This window comes from Lissotriton vulgaris, chromosome 10 (genome assembly GCF_964263255.1).
Source record: "Lissotriton vulgaris chromosome 10, aLisVul1.2, whole genome shotgun sequence".
Taxonomy (NCBI): domain Eukaryota; kingdom Metazoa; phylum Chordata; class Amphibia; order Caudata; family Salamandridae; genus Lissotriton; species Lissotriton vulgaris.
Window position 1 is genome coordinate 1,091,385,684 of NC_141698.1, and position 24,485 is coordinate 1,091,410,168.

Sequence of the window (24,485 nt, forward strand, 5' to 3'; positions counted from 1 at the left end):
GTTCCAGAACCTTCCTCAGGCAACTCAATGGGTCAGCTTGGTTGTGATGACCGTTATGACAGTTGGTGGACTCCATTTTAGGTTTCTTGGATCTCACTAAATTTTCATGTGGATGACTAGGCCTCAAGGGTAAAGCAAAACGTCCTACTCAAGGAACACCTAGCCCCACAGTCAATGCTGACAACCAAAAATCTGGGTGGACATAAAAAAAAAGAATAATAACACTCAGAGGCCAAAGGGGACAAAATAAATCATAGTTGTGAGAGGACCCTCGGAAGCAGACAGGTCTAACACGCGTCCCCCCAGCTGAAAGTGGGGAGAACTACCCAATCCCTTGGGAGTTCTCATCACTAAGGCGGAAATACCTAGAGAGACTGTCTGCGTTGGCGTGGTTCTCTCCAGGCCGATGTTCCACCCGGAAGTCCATTCCCTGTAGGGAGATGGACCACCTCAACAACTTGGGATTCTCCCCCTTCATTTGCATGAGCCAATGAAGGGGCCGGTGGTCGGTCTGAACCAGGAAGTGCGAGCCAAATAGGTATGGACGCAACTTCTTCAGAGCCCAAACCACCGCAAAGGCTTCCCGCTCTATAGTACTCCACCTCTGTTCCCTGGGGAGTAGTCTCCTGGATAGGAAGACCACGGGTTGATCCAAGCCCTCATCATTCAGTTGCGATAACACTGCCCCAATGCCATGTTCTGATGCATCTGTTTGGACAATGAACTCTCTTGAAAAATCAGGGGCCCAGAGTATTGGAGCAGTACACAATGCTTGTTTTAAAGTCACAAAGGCTCGCTGGCAAGCCTCCGTCCAGACTACCTGTCGGGGTTGTTTCTTAGAAGTAAGTTCAGTGAGGGGGCCACTATGGTGCCATACCCCTTCACGAAGCGACGGTAGTATCCAGTGAGGCCCAGGAAGGCTCGGACCTCAGTTTGAGTCTTGGGGGGCTCCCAGGCCATGATAGCCTCGATCTTCGCCTGGAAGGGCTGCACCGTCCCTCTGCCCACCAAGTGGCCTAGGTACACCACCGACCCCTGCCCGATCTGACTCTTGCTGGCCTTGAACGTCAAGCCAGCCTGTTGCAGGGCCTGGAGAACAGCTTGCAAGTGTTGCAAATGGTCCTCCCAGCTGCTACTGAAGACAGCAGTGTCATCCAGATAAGCAGCAGAAAAAGCTTCCATACCAGAAAGGACCTTGTTCACCAGCCGCTGAAAAGTGGCAGGGGCGTTCTTGAGCCCAAAGGGCATCACACAGAACTGGTAGTGACCCTGAGGCGTGGAGAAGGCTGCCCTTTCCTTTGCTCCATCAGTAAGGGAGATCTGCCAGTACCCTGAAGTAAGGTCAACGGTACTTAAATATTGGGCAGCTCCCAGCCGGTCAATGAGTTCATCCGCCCTGGGGATCGGATGGGCATCAGTCTTTGTTACTGAATTTAGTCCTCGGTAATCCACACAGAATCTTAATTCAGGTGTGGTGCCCGTTGGGGCAGCTTTTGGTACCAAAACCACCGGACTGGACCAAGGGCTATTGGAAGGTTCTATCACTCCCAGCTCCAGCATCTTAGCAACTTCACCCTTGATGCGGGCCTTCACCTTGTCCGACAGCCGGTAGATCTTAGACTTCACAGGTGGGCTGTCTCCTGTGTCCACATCATGGGTACACAGGTGGGTTCTACCCGGGACAAGGGAGAACAGTGAAGAAAATTGCTCCAGGATTTGGCGGCAACCTCTCTGCTGTTCAGGAGTCAGGGATGGTGAGAGAATCACTCCCTCCACCGACCCAACCTTCTCTTGAGACGAGAAAAGATCACTGAGAGACAGTGGAGAAAAGACTGGCTCCATAGTAATAAGGACATCTACAACAGCTCGGTAAGACGCTACAAATCGGCCATAAAACTAGCCAAGGCCACATTCTATGATAATAGAATAAAAAACGCGACCAATTCTGCTAAAGAATCTTACCTGATAGTCAAGGAACTACTTAACATCCCTACAGCATCCGCTGCTCTCCCCCCTCCCCCGGATAGAAGCAAGGACCTAGCCATCTACTTCGATTCCAAAATCCTGCGGATACTGGACTCTCTCCCCTCTATCAGCCCGCTCATTCATGCTGATATTGACGCCTGCACTAACAGCCCGCGGCTGACCTCTTTCAGAGCAGTCTCCCTCGTTGAGGTCACCGCCACGCTGACCAAAATGAAAAGCGGATCCCCCCTGGACCCGGCCCCCGTCAGACTCTTAAAAACTGTGTCTCCCAGTATAGCCCCCACCATCAGGGATCTCATTAACACCTCTCTTTCCCATGGCACAGTGCCTCCCAACTGGAAGAGCGCTGTCGTCAAGGCCCTGCTGAAAAAGCCCCAATTGAACCCTGACGACATGGCCAATTACAGACCCATATCGCTCCTTCCCTGTATCAGCAAGATGGCTGAGAAATTAGTTAACGTGCAACTCTCCCAATTCCTTGAGGCTAACAAAATCTTGCGTCATTCTCAAACAGGATTCCGGCCGGGCCAGGGCACAGACACTGCCCTCCTCTCATCGAGGAGGCAAGATGCATCCTGGATTCAGGAGGATCAGTGGCAGTGATCCTCCTGGACCTCAGTGCCGCCTTTGATACGGTGGATCACCGTGTCCTTCCCCATCGCCTTGCCAGGGCAGGAATTGTGGGAACTGCACATGCATGGATCGAATCCTTCCTATCCGGTCGTTCATTTCAGGTGTGGGATGGCAACTCTCGCTCAGACCCCCTCCCTCTCTCATGTGGAGTGCCCCAGGGGTCCTCGCTTAGCCCCACCCTGTTTAATGTTTACATGGCCCCCTTGGAAGATGTTGTGACCCCTTACGGGATAAAAATAGTAAACTATGCTGACGACACCCAACTTGTCGTTTCCCTTTCTCACCTGGACAATCACCCAGAAAACTTACTGAATTGTCTGCAAGATATTCACACTTGGATGTGCGAATCTTCCCTGAAGCTGAACGGTGCAAAAACCGAAATCATGCTTCTGGGTAATAAATGGTCCTCCATCCCTCCATCAGTTTGGCCGGACGCCTTTGGCGATATCCCCACGCCTAATAAAGAAATCAAAACTCTTGGATTCTGGTTGGAGCAGGACCTTTCCATGAAGACCCAGGCAGCAAAGACCGCTGGTACATGCTTTGGCCTCCTGCGATCTATTCGCAAGATTCTCCCTCTCCTTCCACCTCTATCCAGGAAACTACTGGTTCAAGGGCTTATATTAGCTCGGCTTGACTATGGTAACGCCGCGTACCTTGGCGCTCCTGAATTCACCTTGGCCAAGCTCCAACGTGCACAAAACGCTGCGGCGAGGCTCATTTTGAACCTCCCCCCCAGAGCCTCGACCAAACCGGCCCTCAAAGCTCTGCACTGGCTTCCTGTGCGCCAGAGAGTAGAGTTTAAGGCCCTGTGCACCACGCATAAACTCATTAACGGGGCTGGCCCTGCCGCTCTTAAAGACATGGTCATCCCCTACAAAGCCCCCAGAAACCTTCGTTCTGATAGCGAACATCTGGCCATAGTTCCAAAATTTAAGAAGTCGCGCACCGGTGGCCGCCGCTTCTCGGTCAACGCCTCTTCAAAATGGAATGCACTTCCTCGCAATCTGCGTCTTGAACCCTGTCACGCCCTCTTCCGTAAAAAACTTAAAACCTTCCTCTTCCCCAAATAGTTCCCTGGTCTCCCTCTCCTGGTTCTCATAATGATATAGCGCGGGGATGCCTTCGGGTCACCAGGCGCTCTATAAATCATAAAATAAATAAATAAATAAATAAATCAGGGAGAGGTTCGCTTTCCTCTTCCTCTGCTCCATCGGTCACCATCATTAAGACAACCTCGGGCCTCTCATGGTGTGGTTTGAGGCGATTGGCATGAAGCACCCGGTGGGGCTGTCTCGGGGTCTTAAGGTCCACCAAGTAAGTGGCCTTACCCTTTTTCTCCAATACCTCAAAGGGGCCTGTCCAACGATCCTGGAGGACATTTAGCTCTCCAGGCTCCATCAACCACACTTTTTGTCCAGGCTCCAGTTCCACCGGGTGAGCATTGTGGTCATACCACTCCTTCATTACTGCTTGGCTGGCTTCCAAGTTGTCAGAAGCTTGCTTCCACAACTTGGCCATTTGGCTCCGGAAGGCCAGCATGTAGCTCACCACGTCCTGGGGAAGCTTCCTGGGAGTCTTTTCCCATCAGTCCTTCACCAGGCTGAGAGGACCCCGTACAGGGTGCCCATACAGAAGTTCGAAGGGGCTTAAGCCCACTCCCTTCTGTGGCACTTCCCTGTAGGAAAACAAGAGACAGGGGAGGAGGACGTCCCATTTCCTCCGCAGGCTCTCAGGCAGACTTCTTATCATGCCTTTCAAGGTTTTATTAAACCTTTCCACAAGACCATTGGTCTGTGGGTGATAAGGAGTGGTAAACCGATAGGTAACACCACACTCCTTCCACATAGCCCGCATATAAGCTGATAGGAAGTTGGTCCCCCTGTCGGACACAACCTCCTTGGGGAAACCCACTCGGGTGAAGATCCCCATCAGGGCCCTTGCCACTGCAGGTGCAGTAATGGTCCTCAGAGGAATTGCCTCTGGGTACCGTGTTGCATGATCCACTAGAACCAGGATGAACCTGTGACCAGATGAAGTTGGTGGATCCAATGGCCCTACAATGTCGATACCCACCCTTTCGAAGGGGGTGCTAACGACCGGGAGTGGTTCCAGGGGAGCCTTCAGCTTCACCCCTGTTTTCCCACTGGCTTGGCAAGACACACACGTCCGACAGTAGGTATCAGACGCCACTCTCATCCGAGGCCAGTAAAAGTGGGGGACAAGCCGGGCAAAGGTCTTGTCCTGTCCTAGGTGTCCCGCCAAGGGTATCTCATGAGCCAGTTCTAGTAGAAAGGCTCTAAAACATTGAGGGACCACCAAGGCCCTGGAGGAACCATGTCCGGGTGCCTTGGCCTCACTGTAGAGGAGTCCATCCTCCCAGTAAATCTGGTAGTTCCCCACAATGTTCCCTGCTGCCTGGGCTTTGGCCTGTTGCCGCAGCCCCTCAAGAGTAGGACACTCCTTTTGAGCTTTGCAGAATTCCTCCCTGGATGGACCTCCCTCCACATGCCACTCAGCAGGGATGGGTAGGTTCTCCAGGGAAGTAACAACCTCCTCCGTGGACTCCAGATCCACCTCCGCAGGTGGCCCATCTATCTCACGAGGTAGAGATGCTGAGGCAGGTTCCTCCTGCCTACTGTCCTTCTCCTCCCTGGCAGTGGGCTGGGCCATTGTTCCAGGCTCCAGCGTAAGCGAACTCCCCCTCCGGGTAGTCGCGGACCTTGTGCTCACACAGGCCCAGTCAGGTGTACCCAGCATCTCAGAATGAGTCCGGTATTCCACCTCCCTCCAAGCATTGTGCTCCATATCATTTCCTAACAGGCAATCAACAGGCACGGCAGGGCTTACGGCAACTCGAAGTGAACCTGCAACCCCTCCCCACTCAAAGGGTACCTCGGCCAAGGGATAGTGGCCCAATCTGCTGTCAGCCATCACAGCGGGATGGAGTACATTTGGGATGACCTGCTCCGGAGACACCAGATGACTCCTCACCATAGTCATACTGGCTCCTGTGTCTCTCAGAGCCTCCCCTCTATGGCCATTGATGGTGACCCACTGCTCATACTTGGTAGTATTTGAGGGCAATTGGGTCTTTGGCACCATCTCCTTATTCCCCAGGGACACTAAAGTGACACCCGCCCGCTCCCCTCCCTTATCCAAAGGCATCTCCTCCCCGAGCACTACACTAGTTATTCCCAGGGCTTTTCCTCCAGTGGGAGGGGGTGGTCTTTTTGGGCATTTCACGTCTCCTTTATAGTGTCCCACACCACCACACTCGAAGCAATGGACAACCCTTGGCTGCTGGCTTTGGCCAGGATTAGGATTGCGGGGTGGGTTAACCTTAGGGATGAATCCTCTGCCCCTTCCTTGTGAAGTATTTTGTGGACCTTTTGAGAACTCCCTTTTGTTATCTCCCCCCTCTTTCTTCTGGGGGGCGCCCTGTCCAGTCTTATGGGAATCCCCTCCAGTCCCCTTCGAGGACACCCGGGTACTAGCCCAGATGTCCGCCTCCTCAGCAAGCTTCCTGGGGCTGGTCAGCTTGCTGTCCACCAGGTGTTGTCGCAGCTCGGGAAAACATTTCTCAAGTAGGTGTTCCTTGAGTATGAGGTTATATAGACCTTCATAATCCCCTACCTCGCTGCCTTTCACCCAACCCTCCAAGGCTTTCTTCGCGTAATCTAAGAAATCCACCCAATTCTGTGTACTTAATTTTTGACTTCCCCTAAATTTTTGTCGGTATTTTTCGGGGGTTAGTCCAAACTTTTTCACCAGCGCCACTTTCATTGTAGGGTAGTGGGTTTGCTCATCCCGCTCCAGAGCCAACAAGGTATCCCTGCCAGCAGGTGGCATGTACTTATACAGCCCACCCCCCCAGTGGGTTTCCAAGATCCCATGGGCCCTTAAGGAGACCTCATAAGCGGCTAACCATTTGGCAATATCATCACCTGGGGTGTAGCTAGCAATGACATCCTTGGGTAAATAGGGTCTGGGTTTTCTGGTGTTCTCTTTGTTTTCGCTGCCACCATTGTTTGGATTAGGGGACCTTAATGTTAAGGCTTGAAGGTCTAGCTCCTTTATTGTTCGTTCGTGGGCCAACCTCCTGTCCTCCCGCTCCATTTCTAATCTAGCTAACTCCAATTTCAGTCTCCTCTCTTCCCTCCTGTCTTCCAGCTCGGCGTCAGTAAAGCTCCTCACTGAGACACTGCTGCCCTCCCTTGAAAGTGTCCTGGGACCTGTCAGCAGATTCCCCCCTTCAGTTTGGTACAGCATCCCTGTCCCAAGGACAGTGTCTCTATCACTCTCTTCTGTGTCCCGTTCCTCCTCTGTATGAGCTTCCACCCATGCCCTCAAGCTTGTCTGTAACTCGCTTTTCTTGGCACCTTTTTTGAAGAACACCCCCTGTCGTTGACACCACTCTTTAAGTTGGGCCACAGTGTAGGTCTCTATCTCTTCAAGGTTTAAATCCATTTTTCAAATATGGTATCAAATGGGCACTCAGGAGAGAACTAAGAAGCGTAATCTGAGGCTAACCTCCACCCACCACCAGGAGTAAATTTGGAAAATCAAAATATAAATTTGGGAGACCGCTTGGAGAAAACTCCAGGTGTAGGTTTATGGTGCACCCTGAATTACTGCAAGGTATACGCAAGCACAAGTAGTATCCCACCGCTGAAACACCAATATGTTAGACCTAGGGATTTCCTAGCCAACACATGGGTAGTATGGCACAGAGGGGAAGACTAATTCCAAAGGCTAAATGTGTAAGCTTGCGTAAAACCCCTCAGGAACTCAGCGCCCATCCATTCCAAAAATGACACTACACCTTGTTAGGAAAATAAGGTTCGTACTTTATAAAAATAGACTCTGTTCTCTTTGGTTTGATAGCTCTCTTATTACATTAGTACATCGCCTTTTCAAATGAATGCAGTTTTTATCACTTCTTACATTTCATTACATATCACGTTTCAGTATCAGTTTACATGACCCTCCTTTTTCTTCTTAGAGAAATCAATACAATTCAGTTGCTTACAGAAAGATTATTGAGTTAGAAGATTCCCAAGAAGGAACCAGAGTATACTTCACCCCCTTTGCTTCAGGTTCAGATCACTTTTAACATTCACTGTACACAATACTTCACAAGGGTTGGCACGGCTGTTTCACTAGGAAAGAATAGGCACATTAACATCACATTTCACTTTGGCCCCAGTAACATCACCCCTGCTGACATACATGCAGCTTAGTAGGTTCTGCTTACACTGTTACCTCAGGCTGTGGGACGGTAACTACACTCTCCCCTATGATAGAGATTGTGCCTATCTCCCCACAACTCCTTGATTTCTAACCCACAGCCCCCCACTAGTTCCACTCTATCCTCTCACTCTCCTCGTGTTTATAAGGCTTGGTCCTTTACTGGCTTACTCGTATTGTGAAAGTCAAGTTCAGGGAAATACTCTGGCCGGCTTCTAGTTCATACGGGAATCGCCCGTCACCCTTTCAAGCACCGCTCCTCCAAGAACTGATTCCACCCTTCTCCCCAGCAATGCCCCAGCTTACTTTTGACACTGCCGGAGTTCGTCGGCCTGTGCGAAACAGTCTCGGGAACCGCCTCACCTCAGGGGTCAGGGGGCCGGCATGCGACGCTTCTCCACAGCGACCGGGTCAAGGGCGGGACGTCCACCGACGGTGTTGACAGAGCGCGTCACAACTCCTCCCGATCTCCTCACCAGTGCGAGCGCTGTACCTCCCTCTGCGTAGGACCGCCTTCACCGATGACGCTCGGCTCTCCTTCAGAAGCTCTTCCTCGGCCCCGCCTTCGCTGGCGTTGGTCAGTCTTCCACCACTACAGAACCGCGGAAGTGCCGGCCCTCAGATGCACCAATGCCGCTTCAGGTGATTCCGAGTGGGACGGATGATCCCTTCCTCGACCGCTGCCACCGGCTACTCTACCTTTTACACGGTAAGTGTGCCTCGCCTGTTGTGAAGTCAGTCACAGCGGTTGTAATTTCAGCTCCTCTTCCTTCTTCACGATAATGCCTTTTCGAGAGGGGTAATTAAGATGAATGTTGACAGGAGTGACCCAGGGGTGTATGAACCCCCGCTAAGATCAAAGTACACCAAGGGGATTTCCGGTGCCTTTGAGGTGAAAGTCCAGGTGCGAAGATGATACTCAGACTCAGTGGGGTTTGGTCGGATCCAAGGGGGTCACATCCAAGTAGGACACAGTCGGCCACAGGACAATTGCGCCCCTACTGGTGCAAAGCTCTCCTCTGTAATTCGCCTCTCTCCACACTGGTCACTGCTACCTCTCTGGTCACAGGCTTACACAAAATGGCCACCTGAGTACTGGCCTTTTATAGGCTGACCCCAGTCCACTGGAACCTGCCAGTTGGTTCCAGAACCTTCCTCAGGCAACTCAATGGGTCAGCTTGGTTGTGATGACCGTTATGACAGTTGGTGGACTCCATTTTAGGTTTCTTGGATCTCACTAAATTTTCATGTGGATGACTAGGCCTCAAGGGTAAGGCAAAACGTCCTACTCATGGAACACCTAGCCCCACAGTCAATGCTGACAACCAAAAATCTGGGTGGAAATAAAAAAAAGAATAATAACACTCAGAGGCCAAAGGGGACAAAATAAATCATAGTTGTGAGAGGACCCTCAGAAGCAGACAGGTCTAACAACCACCAATACAGGGAGCAAGCTGGTTGCATCTGAAATTCAGGTGAGTTGTGAAGGCTGTTCATGACCTGGTAACTCAATGCCTCGAAGGTGTAGTTGTTTACTTCTTGGTGGATCTCCGATGTTGAATGTCCGGGTAGTGTGGAGAGAGAAGATGTCTGCTGCCGCTGTCTGCTCAAGGCTTGTGGGAAACTCGCAGATGTATGTTGTGCTCTTTCACCCATTACTACAACTCTAATGCCAGGCAGTGGAGAAAAGTGGAAAAGGTGCTCTCTTGTTTTATAAAGTACAGGAAAGCACTTGTGTTGTCCGAATGTGTCATCATCAACCTGGATCTCGCCATTTGTAAAAATGCTTTGTTTGTTTAAAAGACTTTTTGGCTAGTGCCCAAGAAAATGGCCGCCTCAGACCAGAACTCCACCATGGTAGAAACGCTCCCAAGCACAAATGTAACAGTTTCTACTGAACTGAAGACCAAGTATTGCAGATCCAAATGTCAAAACACCTCGGCGATAAAATGTCACCACGGGGAACAGAGCATAGTGGGTGGATGAGTGATTGAACCCAATCCCAATCTCCAGCACTCTCCAAAATGGCCGCATGCTCCCACTCGTCAGACAGAAGTACTGTACCATGAACTGCAGGCACAGAACACATGGGGGGGATGCAAGGGTCTGCGCTGTGCTGGACTTGCGTCGCTGGATACTCTCTGCAACCACCGAAGGGAAGAAAGGGAAAGCCAACTTGATTTTCGCCACACATGACCTTCTGAAAACGATATTCAGCGCCTTACCTGTAGGCTGTACTCAAGCGTGGCCCCTTTCTCCCTTTCTTGGGCCACCTTCCGCAACAGGGTGGGTGACACTGGGAGTTGATGTGACTCCTCTCCACCGCATGACTGGTGACGCCAGCAGATGCGACCGCTAATACAGTTCCTCGCAACTGCGATAATCACAAAGAGCACACTAAAGAAAGCACTGACCCTTACGCTACATGGGTTTTTATGTCACTCCTGTCCATTGTATGGCAGAAGACACCAGCTGATACCTGCAGATATCTGCTGATATCCAGTGTGTGCCAGCGGTTACCAGCCAAAAGTGATACCAGCTCATTCTACTATTATCTGCGGATGCGACCTCTCCCCACAACATACTGGTTGGCCCTCACTGGTTCCCTGCTACCCTGCTGATACCACTTATAGTGCCTAAGGCATCAGGTAGGAGAGGCTTCCTTGGGGGATTCAAGCTTGATATCCTAGTCATAAGATCTCAGTACGGACCCACTCACCAACAACGATTTCAACATTTCATTTCACCGCTCAAGGGACCAGATTCTGGTCTCTCTCAAGGAACAGATCCAACTATGTTAGTCCTACCAGCTGTAATAGCAATACCTGGGATACAAGCACCTCTGCTGGGTTCTGTTATGTCTCAGGGTGACTCCTCAAATTTACTACCTCTCTTTTGTATATCATGCTAGGTGCCTTGGACATCCTCAGAACCCCTTTCATTGGGCCCTGGGGAATGCCAAGGTTACTGGTCCCAACATTGGGAGTTGAGGCCTTTTACTGCCGATGTCTCAGGCCCGACCTACTACGGATCCCAAGCAACTGGGCCAAGTACCCCTTCTGCAATTGACTCTCGGTGGTAGGCGTGAACAGAAAATCAAAGGCTCCCTCAGGGGGAGGTGTGGATACAGATTAGTGAACATGGCTCATACAAACACACTGAAGCAATACATCAATGTCCATCCAAATACTTACTTTTATAACCAAAAGAAGTATTTTATTTCTAACTCTACTCATTCAAAGGAAGAATACAGCATTCACAGACAATAACACATTTCTCCATTGAGGTTGAGCTTTTAGTGTCTCAAAGGTAAGTCCCTGTCCCACCTATTCCTCACAATGTGATTGGGTTATTTCCCATTCACTGGTGGATACATCCAAGGAATGCTCACTAGCAGGCCTTATCTCAAGAGTTGACTATGTCTCTTCTAAATATAGTAAAACATGTCTTAGTGCTGCAGCGCTTTAAGCAGCGAGTCCACCAGGGCCCAAAGGCACGTAATAAGTCCTACCTGCTCCAGTAGGAGGAAGCACGCAGTGTCATGGAGGGTGCTTCGTCCACCGGTACTCTAAACAGCTCAGCGCCTGCTCAGGTGAGTTGGCTGCACTCAGACGTAGCAGCAGCAGCACTGGGCAGGTGCAGGCTCTCTCCTTAGTAGTGATCTGCCAGCAATCAGAGGTGTTTCCACTCTCCTCCTGCAGGGTAAGGTTCCACGCTTCGAAAGGGGAGGTTCTGATGCTTCTGATCTCATTGAGGTGGTGATGCTCCCACGGTGTTCTCCCTCCGTCCATCGGGTGTAATCAGCTGGAGTTCTCTTTGCCCTGTTACTTATGGGTCACCACTGCTCACAGTTCATGGCACAATTATTCCTGGCAGGCCCTCCTGGCATTTGGCATTGCTGCTCTACTGCCATGCAAGGCTTCAGCCCTTGCCACATGGTAGTCCTTATGACGACAGCACATCCTGGTATACAAGGTCACAAGTACGGTGTCATGCAGACTTCAGTCCTGATCCTAAGGCAGTGTTTTCCACAGCGGCCCCTCATGACTCACAGGGTCACCGCAGTTTTGCAGCACAGGCTTCCGTCCTTACTATACAGCAGTCTTTTTACACAGCTATCTTCACGGCGGCCCTCTCCTGCCATATGGAGGTCGCATACTCAGTCCTGCACATGGGCAAGGACTCGATCAGTGCAGCAGCTGTCTCCTCACACCTCGCTACTCACTGAACCTCGCTCCCTCCAAAGCTCTGGTCTTAGCAAACAGGGAGGCGCTGGTGTGCCAAGCTCCAGAGCAGGTGTCTTGGTTTCCCTGGGTAATGTCTCTTCACCCAGCAGGGAGACTAGCAGACCTTGGTCACCTGTCCTGGTAACGGGCACAAGCCTTGCAGAGCTTCCCTTTCTCACACAGCCCGTCTGGCTGCTTGACAGATTTTAGGGTCTCAACCTCCTCTTCCTATACTCCATTTCCAGACACCAAATTCCTTGTGCTCTATCACTGAATCAGTGAGCATCCTTTTAAAGTGTACAGGGGGATTCTCCTTCTCCCTTCTTCCAGTGTGTCCCACCCAACTCACAGGTCCACTGCAATACATAAATCTGTCTGGGGGGATTCTTCTAATCCTCTTCACTAGACAGGCTTGGGCCTCCCAAAATTGAACGTAGGCCCTCCATGTGGTATACCATTGCAGGCACACTTGCATTCAGTGTAAGGGCACAGCACACATCTAGCACACACTCTATTCTCTACTGTTAGCTTCATGTATTGTGCCCCCACAGATACTCATACATTCAGCACACACATTGGCTCTGCGCACTGTTCAGTGCTGTGGCCTTTCTGTGTTGTACCATGGTGTGCTACTGGCAAACACACACTGCCAGTACATACAATCATCATGCATGCACTATACAAAGTGCATTGTACTTCTCTCAATACATACACCCAGCAAATGCTTTCACTTTGCACGCACTGCGCAAAACAAAATCTCTTCTGCAATATATATCATCCTAGACTCCTCCCTCTCGATGACCAGACAAGTCAACGCTGTCTCATCCTCCTGCTTCAACGTACTTCGTATGCTCAAGAAAATCTTCCGTTGGATCCCCACCGAAACAAGAAAGACGGTCACCCACGCACTGGTCACTAGCCGACTGGACTATGGAAACACCCTCTACGCCGGAACCACAGCCAAATTACAGAAAAAACTCCAACGCATACAAAAGGCATCAGCCAGACTCATACTAGACATCCCTCGCGAAGCTCACATTACCGGCCACCTGAAAGACCTCCACTGGCTGAGAATAACGTTCCGTCTCCTCACCCACGCACACAAAGCCCTCTACAAAATAGGACCCGAATGCCTCAACACGCGACTGTCCTTCTACACACCCACCCGCCAACTAAGATCCTCCAATCAAGCTCGCGCCGCAGTTCCGCGCATCCACAAATCCATCATGGGAGGAAGATCCTTCTCCTACCTGGCGGCTAAGACCTGGAATTCTCTCCCCACTCACCTTCGCCTCACACAGAACCACGTTTCATTCAGAAAGGAACTTAAAACCTGGCTATTCGACAAATAATACAACCCCTCCCCCAAGCGCCTTGAGACCCTCTGGGTGAGTAGTGCGCTATACAAATTCCTGAACTTGAACTTGAACAGGTATACATACAATCAGGGCATGCACTCACCATGCATGTGTTACATGCACTGCCCTATCCATGCATTGCACCCTTCTCCGGCACACACAACCAGCCAAATTCACCACTCCTGCACTGCGCAGCACTTGGCATCTGACTGATGTAGACCAAGGGTGAATTAGGCATACTGCAGCAGCACTTTTTAAAAGGTGAGTGAACCTGTGGGCTGCACTCAGTGACACATGGTAAAAGGCACTGTTCACTACTAGTGATCACTACACGGTATGGTGCCACTACTGCACCACTGCGCTTGTGCTACTTAACTCCTAGTGAAGGCAGCAGTCTTCATCCATTATGAGGGTAGTGCTTTGGGTGCCCCTCCTAGTCCAATGAGACCTGAATCCACGAGACAGGCCTATGTCATGGCACACACACATGATCCATGTTTGCCAATGACAACAAAAAGAAACATTAGGGATCCAGACATGTAAAATGTAAATGTATAGGCATTTATATAGCGCACTACTTACCCGTAGGGTCCCAAGGCGCTTCGACCGCTGCGAAACCCTTCCTGGCTTCCCTGAGAGATGGTCCCTTAATGGGTATCTCCAGGGTGAGACCAGGCATCCCCGGCGGTCTTGTGGGGCCGTTAGTGAAGATGAGGCAAGCTAATGCCCAGAGTTGCCGAGTGTGATCGCTGATCAGAGTGGGCACCGAGGCGAGAGAATTATCGAGTCCGCTGACCCTGGTCCAGAAACCTGCCGCGCCGGGAATCGAACCCTGGTCCCGGGCCGTCCTCTGCTCTCGGGTCTGCCGCCTCTAACCAGTGAGCCACACTACACAGTACAGTTGGCCACTCAGGCAGGGTACACACCCTTTACCATGCAGAGGACCTTTCCACCCAAACAACAAGGCCTTAGTTATTCTATTATCCAAACTTTGGGACTGACTCCCACTGTTGATCAGCACCATTTATAATCAGCTGGCCTTCTGTAAGTGGACAATGTTTGCTTTTCCAGCTATAAAACTACCTTCCAAGCTGTGTCCCTTCCTCACCTCTGGACTCTGCACCAAGAGACCCCATCAGTGGTGGGCCATGTGGTATAAAATACTTATATTAAATAAAAATAAAGCATTACAGAAATGTCTTCAAAAGACATATTGGCCTGGAGCTGTTCGTGCACTCCCAAGCATAACATACACCCCAAACTAACAATATTAGTAAAACAATCGGACAAACTGTATGGGTAAACTAAAAGTCCCATGTTGTGACAGGCACTCCACGTTAAAAAAAAAACTAAAAAACATGGAGTGCCTGTCATGACGTGGGACGCAGATCCTGGTATCACGGCTAACCTTGAACATGTGGATTGGATTGGTGAATTACCAGAATAAATTGGGACCGGGTTATGATAAGAAGATGGAATTGATTGGAATGAGACTTGAAATGTGACTTAGTATCAGGCTTGTATTTTCTTGTATTAGATATGTGAAGAAAATAAACAACTTGGTGATAAAACACCCTGAAGAAGTTCGATGCTCAAATGAAACGTGTTGGCTGAGGCTGTTGTTGTTCAAATTTATTTGGAATTAAAGACTTTGGAATAAAAATAAAGAAGATAGAAGAATTTTTAAACTATTTTTGTTGGTCTTTTTTCCTTTTGGGTGGACCTCTATGTTTGTAACTGTATGTTGATCTGCTTTGCAGTAGTAGTAATTAGTTAGCGATACTTATTAGCGTGTGCACTGAACCTACCGTTAGGGAATAGTGTGGAAGGTGCAATTTGGTTTACCTAGCCACAGTTTAAGGTTTTTTCAGTACGGGTAAACTACTAAACAACATATTTTTTTTTCATCAAAGGTGAAATGAGAAATAGAAAATATGACTGGTCAAGGTGGAAAAAAGATGCAAGATTTGGCGTACCAACTCCGCATTTCAACGATGGAAGATTTACAAAGAAGGCTCTACACTGGCTTCATGAGTGTCAAATGTAAGATGAACCAGGTCTGTTTTTATGGGTATGTCTGATGTTATAGTGGCCGGGCTGTGTTTCCGGTCCATTATAAGGACATTTTAGAACCTGAGAGATCTCATCTCAAGCAGTGAGGATCCAGGGTAAATGCAGAGTTTATCCAAAGAGTCCTATGGTTGTTGCCCACAGGTAAAGGAAGCCCTCTTTAAAAAAAAGTGGATTGCTTAGTCTTCAGTCATGCTAGGAGCTTATCTATTGCTAGTCTAACAAGTTTCTGCCTTTAATAGACATACAGACTGGTATGGTCACATAATCCTTTTTTGGATCAAAATCAGATTGTGATACTTTGGAGCCCTTTCTGAGACCCTAATTAAGAGACGTCCTGGCATGTTTGGATCAAATATTCCCTCACAGCACTTGACCCTTAGATGATACATGGTGCTCACTTTTCTGTCCTGATAATGACCTCCCATTAACCATAGGTCGAAACGCCATCGAACATGGACGTATATAGACTCCACCGATTAACTCCAAGTTTGGAAGAAAGTGAAGGGGTCAAGAGGCATATGTCTTTTTACTTTTGTCTGTGGCTCGGATTAAAATGGTTGCCCTCCCAAAACTAGTGTACCTCTTTGTAAACATCCCCATCCCATTCACCAGATCGTCCTTTAAAATCCTGCGTACCCTACTGACTGGACTGGTTTGGGCTGGGATGCAATGAAATTGGGATGCTATGAAACTGAAATGTGAAAAGGGGGATACACAATGCTCATATTTCTACTGGCACAATTTTCACCTTTATTGAGATAAGCCAACTTCTTTGGAAGCGATGTAACCTGGGCAGTGCTGAAGACCAAGAGGCTCTGGGTACCATAGAAGGGTGGTAACGCTTACCACTGATTGTTGCTGCCTCGGCCTAGGAATCCAATCGTACAGGACATATTTAATTGAAATAGTCCTATGAATGGATCTCTGAACTAGATAGGTAATACTCCTTCATAAAGGTGTCAGTATACGCCTTCAGTTTAAAATGTTTACATTAGGTGCCTTAAAATATCCTTTCTCCATTCCTATGCTATCTATGCATTGTCAAAGGCTGGGTGTCCCACTGTTTATGAAACATAACTATAATGCCACATCGATATATTACTCTTTATGAAAGTATAAATACAGTTTGAAAAAAGGCAATGGCAAGCACTGGGCATGAGAGGGCGTTAAAGATGGCTCCAAGGCTGGTGGCATCCTCCGGGTTACAGTGAATTGAGTGTCGCGCATGTGCTTTGACCCAAAGATCCGGGAAGTGGAGAAGCACTCATAGAACTCAATGAAGGGAAACACCCAAATGTAGGAGTCAACAGAGCAGATCGTGATGGCTGGCCTTACATTGCCAGACAGGTAATCTTAAAGAAGATCCTACCATCTTAAGAAAAAGAGCTCAGAAATGTAGTGTTTTGGCTACATTTTCAGGTCTGAGCTGCCACATGAAGGACATCTTTGTCTGGTCACCGCAAATGAGCAAGTGCGCCTGATCACAGTCACCCTGACTACTCTTGCTCCATCCTTCCTCATGTACATAATGGGCACTGTGGCTATATGTCGTTCCTGTTGAGCAAGAGCCAGCGTGGTTATACTAATGCTTTTTGTGTTGGTTTCCTAGGGTTACCAGTAATAGGTGCTGCAATATTTGTTGAGAGGGTAATGTGTAAGGGGTCATGTAACATTAAGGAGGTAACATTTTGACTTTTAATTACATTTCTCAGGAGCCAAGCAGCAAAAATTGTGGCCAAAAGGTATGATGACTTCAATGAGAAGTTTCAGCATCAGCTTGGAAAGGTGAATGACCCGTAAGTACTTTACACAAACTACAAGTGATGGCTTTTCTTGTAAAATATTGGGAATCTTGGAATATACCTTCTATTGAGGCCCTCTCGTTTCTTAGGGAAACAGTTTTCATCAATAAAAAGTGTTCAGATTTCTTCTTTTCTGATGTGATCATGACATTTCTGATCTCACTGTTTCTCCCATGAAAAAAGTTCTCCTTTGTAGGAATAGTCATTGCACATTACAGCGCCTTTTCACCTTAAGACCTTCACTGACCATCATGATTTACTATTTTTCTGTCAACCTAGTTTTCTTATTTTGTTTTATTTTGTTTTTTTATCACAATATCTGTGAGCAGACAGAATGATTCAAGACTTCATCTCACCAAACACTCATACAATTGCCTGAAAACAGCATCTCTGCAATTTATACTTTTTGATGTTCAGGTTTCCAGGAAAGACCAGATTCCTGAAGATATAAGGAGTACATTTTAACTGGTACCTCATGGAAAGTGAAAGACATTTTCTTCTGTGACAGCTTATTTATTGTATGCATGCTAGCCTTCTGGATGCTGGCTGGAATCCTTTTCCCAAATGAAGGTATTTGACTGGTCGATCCAGCACATTCAGCACATTCAAAACGGGGACAATGAGTTTGAAGCTGGCTCAATCTTTGGGGTTATTCCTCAGTATCCCTTGAATTTCATTCGGAACAGAGACTCACTCTCTTCTGAGGGGCATAAGAAGAATTGTGTACTGACCAGTAGTTCTAGCACAAAACAGCGTTTGGGCTGTGGGCGAACGGCGAGAATCCAACTCTAATCACCTGCAGTGTAAGGTATGGAATTGAGGTTTACCTACTAACGCCAAGAGGAACCCTGCCTATCATACTTTTAAAGCTGCTAGCGCGACCCTCTAGGGTGTGATAACAATGAATCCATACCAGAGCCTGAAGTCACTATTTGTCCAGGGGATGGCTCGTGTCCTATGTCTAGAAGGTGGCAACAAAGGTGTTTAACTACTCATAATTCAATCTCAGTGGCTTTAAAACGGTTGGCAATTGGGCTTTGTTAAATCCTCTTTTTCCGGGATGGGGTTGGTGGTGTGATTTTGAAGTGGTTCTTACCTTGGATATCTCTAAGTCACAATTTGACAAAGGCTGGACGTTTGGGTCGTTGGTTGAATTTCTTGTTGGATTCACTGAGGTGAGGACAATCACTTCATTGAGCGTGTTCTCTTCTAACAATAAGTATCCAAAAAGTAACTCTGAAAGAAGTCACTACTTCTGGGGGAAAAAACTAAGAAAAAATAATAAATTCAAGAAAGAAAAGAGGAATTTGACACTAGCTAAACAAAAGGGAGCAGAAGTGAGCAATACGAACCAGGACAAGCACACAGACGCAGGACCACAGGAATTCAACTCTTATAAGGAGCCAAAAAATAAGAAAAAATTGGAAAGACAGAAATATAGGCTATTGAGCGATAAACATACCACCTGAAAGTACCAAAAGAGTTGTGATGCATGGTCATACAAAATATAAACCTTATATATTCTAAGGATTATCACATGACAGGACCTTTCTGTCAAATGTATCCTTCGTCTTGTTTGGGTCACATTCTAAAAATATAATTAACATATTGGAGCTAACTTGGCTTGGGAAACGAAAAGGAAGTGCCTTCTCTTTTTCCATATCTACATATAGCTTCCTGGTGGAGGTTCTTTTTCTATTTCAATGGCCAGAATGGAGAACGTTGTCATGCTGCCTGCCAGTTTTACATGAAGATTTCTGTTCTTGTCAGGTGGTGTCAACGTATACAGCATGAAAAGAGGAACCTGACACTACGCTCATACTGGAAAGACTTGCAAATGCCTTTGTCTAGTGTGCTCCACAATACGCGGTCCTTCTGTGGTTGGGCCAGCTCGACTTGAATGGCCTGTTTGTGGTGTCTGTCTGAAAGTCTTTGCCTCCTTGAAAGACCTTGAGTGCACTGTAGATCTATACTCCTTACATCACAGAAGGTCACCTGCAGTCTGAAGGGTCATGTGAGAATGTGGGTTGTTGCTTGAATGGGGGGCTACCTCTGTTCAAGCAACAGTCATGATCACTGTCAGGGTGAACACAAAAGTCTCTAAATTATCCTGCACTTACCCTCTGGTAGCTTTGCACAAAAACTGTCAAGCTTAACTTAGAGGCAATGTGTAAAGTATTTATGCTGCACACAAACAGTAATTAAGTGAAAACACAACACAAAAAAATTCTTCACCACTTTAGAAGAACAGAGTACATTGTAATAAATTATATTACACCAACATGACAAAAATCCAATCACTAGAACCAGAGTTACGTATTTGTAAAGTTTTTTGTAATATCTAGCGGCTAAAGATCAAAGTGACAATCAAGAACATTTCGTCATGTGAGACCGGGTCGAAGTTGAAAACTATGGCCCACTTCAATGAAGCGCAGGTTGGATGCAAGAAGATGATTGGGCCTGGTCAGCACTTACCTTCGGACTTAAAAGCGGTTTTGGAGAAAATGTTCTGAAAAGGTAAATTTCAGTGGGGCAAGGCTGCATGCAGTGTCTGAGGAGGAGCATTATCATTGGGAAGCTGCTGTTCGAAGTAGCGGTGAAGATTTCTACGTTCGGACTTAGTCTCTCTTTTGGAAGTTGAAAATCCCTAGCGGGACTAGGCAGGAGGTTGTTGCCAAAAAGAGTTCCAGGAGTCTGGATATCCCTTTGGTGAAGGACCGTTGAATAGGATTTGCTGCAGTGGAGAAGAACATAGCAGGAGTTACCATGAAGTAAGGGTGACCTGTAATACACCTTATGCCGATAGACGAGCAGGTTGTCCTGCCCTCGTGTTGTCAGAGCAGTTTTTTGCACAACAAAATTCTATGTCCCACTTTTTCGATTTTGGCTACCTGGGCACCTTTAATACCACAATCAAGGATCATGGACTGGACTTAGGGGTTCAGGATTCTCTCAGGCTGGGTCCAGGTACAGGTTCAAGATGGTGGGAGCCTTTAATGTCTCTGAGGCTCTGATCAGGAGACTAGCAAACTAGATCTTGGAGTCACTTTGGTAGTCCTTGTTTCAAGTGACGAAGCAGGGCTCAAGCAGCAGTGCAGGTCTATGAGGGTTCAAAACAGCCTCCAGGCAGCAAAGCAATGCCTGCAGGTGCAGCAAAACAGTCTTGTGGAGTACACAGCAGGCCACAGCAGCAGTCAGTTCTTTTAGAGACCTCCTGCAGGTCCAGAAATTGAACTTAAGAGTGGGTTTGAGGGTCCTATGTTTTTACCTGGTGCCTTCTTTGAAGTAGAAGCTTCCAGAAAGTTTCCTTTGAAGTGCTTGGAGTTTCCTGACTCCCGTTCACTGGCTCCAAGCTGACTGCAGAGACATTGCAGTGGTGACAAGTCCTTCATCTGAAGGCAGAGCACAACCTATTCAGTTGCAAGTAGGGCTGTGTTCAGGTCTCCCTCATCCTGCCCACAGATGGCCCCTACAAGCACACCTAATCCCTTGATTGTGTTACTGTCTGGGAGGAATTAACAACGTACAACTGCCAACCACCCAGTCAGGTTACCCAGGACAGGCTCCAGGCACCAAACATCAAAGGTTAGGAAAATGGCAACTTTATAAAAGTAAAAAAAAACTATTACATACCCAGAGTGTAATGATTCAATAGCCTTTTTTATGAGATCAAGTAGTGTAATTAACTTAATCTTATTTTGATTTTATAACGTTCCCATTTTTTTATGCAATCCGCAAACACATTGCAATATCATTCGGACAACATTTCTGTGTCAGGCACATTAGTTACAGCCCTGTTTGAATAAACTTTTCATTTACATAAAGTCATATATTGCAAAGAAAATATCAATCAAATACATTTGTTATTTCATATATATATATATCCTACCTTGTAAGACTTAACATATATTTTTTTTAAAAGTTTACATTAGTCTTATGGTTTTCAAAATGTTGAGGTCTCTATTATTAGTCTGATGCTTGACCTCTTGTTTTCATTATCCTATTGAAGTTATAAAGCGCATTCCGTTGGTGTAGGCTTCCGATGTCTCTTGCAGGATTGCCTACATTAAGTTCTCACATTAGCTGTGATAGCTCCCCAAGTTTAGTCATCAACTCGTTTCGAACTTCACAATATGTTTGGGTTCTCATCAGGGCCCTGACTGGTTAGTTCATTTTAATTCTCCTTGCACTTGTTGTCCGATGTTCTTCTATGTGAACAGATCATAGGTAGGGTTGAAGCAGAAGAAACATATGAGAAGCTGAAGTAACTTTTTCAAAAATATACAAGAGTGCACCAACCTTACCTATAAGAACTCAATATTTTGAAAACCATAAAACTGGTGTAAACTTTATTTTATTATTATTATTATTATTATTTTGAAGTTGGTAGAGCGCACAGTGACCTCCGGAGGAGGTGTCTCGGTGCTAATTGCGGAGAACAGGAGGAGGAAGCAAACTGCCAAGAGTTACAGGTGCTTATAACTGTGACCCAACCCAGCTGATTAAATGGCCCAAGCCCCTTGTACGTAGCTTTATAAAAAATGGCATTTTCAAAATTGTAATTTAATCACAATTTCATAGATACCAAACAGGAAATGTTCACTTGTTCCCGATCAAAAGTTAGCACTTATTAAATGTAATAAGGCATCCCAATGTTGTCCTGAGAGACAATAGGCCTCATAGTAGTGAAAAACGAATTTAAGAGTTGCTGCAAACACCGTAAGCCCACAATTTTCCTCAGCTAAAATTTGAAGCAAGCCTGCTAAAATTTAGCAGGGAGAATCGGCTAGTAAAATACTTGGACAAGAGTATTTTGGTACCCTAAGCACCAAAATCTGCATGAAATGTCCCTTTTATGTGGGCAAGACTATGCTATAAACATCAGTGTTGTAGTTTATCAGGAGCAATCATTATTGTATCCAACACTGTGCCAGTCTTAAAGAGGCATAAGTGTGTTGTTGGTGTAAGTTTCTTCGAGGGCAGTGCTTACGGTTTTCTTAGTGTAAGGGCTCACTGTTGGTTGCATGGCAGTGACTCTGCCGCTAGTCTCTGATCCCGCAGTTTGCATACTCCTAATGCTATTGTGGAGTTGCGTCGGCATTGTGATTATGATGATGGTTATTTAAGCCTCCCATTTGTTTTGGTGAGGAGTTCTCAACCATGCATAGTTGTGATGGTGGCAATGTTTTCATTGGTGGAGATTAATATGGCTCCTGAGGACAGCTGCTGCATCTCCCTGATTCATGGATTTTTGGTTATACATAGCAGCACTACAACCCATTTGATCACTTTGTTGGTACTTTCTCAAGTTTTTTTTGGTTGTGATCCAGATAGTCCAGCACATATTGAGGATTGGAGATGATCGACTAGTCATTCAGTATCCAGTAGGCATTTTGTTTAAAAAAATCTAACAAGACAGAACATAGAGACGAATTATGTGGAGTACCCTGAATTTTAGGATTATGGGCATCCTCTAAGATCTCAACCCATTTGCATCAGAAGAGTTTGGTGGTTAAAAGCCAAGCCCACGTTTTCCTAAGATTGTTATAAGAGTTCCTTGCAAGCTGTTGAGAAAACTAAGGGACCCCAAAGATAGGGGCTGCTGTCATCAGAAATGCAAAATGCATCTCCCGAATTCAAGTTCCTGGGCGTCGATTATTAAACCTTTATTGAAGATGGGGGATGGGAGTAGCCCCTCCAATACAGCCTTATAAGCCTTTTAGACGTTTATGCAAAAGTCTTTTCTAGATTATTGTTGGACAAACTGGAGGAGTCGGTTTTTCCAATTAATTGTTTAGCAGTAGAACAAGGAGGGTTTTGGGCTAGCCATTCCACAACAAATCACTGTTTTGCATTGTGGCAATTGTGATGATGTTCATTGATATAAGGGATTTTTTTATTGCTTAGTGTACTTCCGAAAAGTTTTTGATACTGGAGGACTGAACTAGGTTATGTGAAAAATTGTCAGCTTGGAAAATACCACAGGGTCTGTTGTCCCTAATACAAGCATTACATACCTCAAATTGTACCCAAGCAGAAATGAACCCCTCCAGCTGCCTTGGTAAATAGCTTTATGTTGGTAATGGACTGCACCAGGGGTGTGTCCTAGCCCCTATTCGTTTTAATCTATATGTGGCCGATTTACATAGTTCAATTGACTTTTCAAGCTCCTTCCCTCCGCAAATGGAATCTTCCCATACACTGTGCCTCATGTACACAGAGCACCTCGTACCATTAGATTATACCCCAAGGGTCTTTAAAATAAAATTGCTATTTTAACAGATTATTTTAAGGAAAGCATTTTAAAGCTAAATAAGAAAAAAAAAGTATACATTTTTGGGAAAAAAGAACACATTTTACATAGTTCTTAGATGAGACAAAATTGGAAGAAGTCAGAACGTATATTTATTTAGGGCTGCTTTTCTCTCATAATTTAGACTGGGATGACCATGTTGATTTTATTGAATCTAGTGCACTTGTACAGTCATGTTCCCTGTTGAAGTTTAATAGTGTGTATGGAGGGTTGTCATATACAGCCTCATGTTAAAGCATTGTTGCCCAAAATTCACCACAAGCACTTTATGGTTCTGAAATAATATGTTAAAAAAAGCGATAATTTAGATCCAGTGGAAAGCAGCTGCTTGAACAAAATATTCAATTTGCCGAAAGGGTAAATGATTCAAATTGTATGTTGCTAAATTAATTTACTAAAATGATCGCATATGGCTGGTATTCATCTTTTTTTATTTTTTATTAATTGACATTGGAAGATGGAAAGTCAAAGTTATCTCAGAACTGTTGGTTGGAGGTTCAACTTAGTGAGCTTAAGTAGGCAAGGGAACTTTTGAAATATACAAATGGTATTAAGGAATACTTTCTATCTTTTGACGTTTTTTGCGAATGGGACCCATTCCCTCATAAAAGGTATTAAAGTGAGGTTCCCTATTCCTTTCTTTTGGGTTTTATTTATCCCGAAAATCATCTATTATGCTAACGCTACAGACCCTGGGCAATTGAGATATATTTCCATATCTATTATATTTACCAGATCCAACTCTTCATCTTTAAACTTTAAAGTTTAGATTTGGATGTAATCCCGTCTTGAGGGGTCCCAAGTATAGCTGAGATAGTTAAAGAAAGGAAATTATTTTGCATAT

The 24,485-nt window shown here is 46.5% G+C and overlaps 1 protein-coding gene across 2 annotated transcripts in view; it reads left to right on the top strand.

Moving 5' to 3' along the window:
- Positions 1-24,485, top strand: part of EFHB (EF-hand domain family member B) — a 231,308-nt gene that overhangs the window by 112,548 nt on the left and 94,275 nt on the right. For both annotated transcript variants that reach the window (XM_086942169.1, XM_086942170.1), the window contains 2 exons: positions 15,367-15,496; positions 17,239-17,322. In XM_086942169.1, the coding sequence (XP_086798295.1) occupies positions 15,367-15,496; positions 17,239-17,322 (214 nt within the window). The remainder of the gene's footprint in view (positions 1-15,366; positions 15,497-17,238; positions 17,323-24,485) is intronic.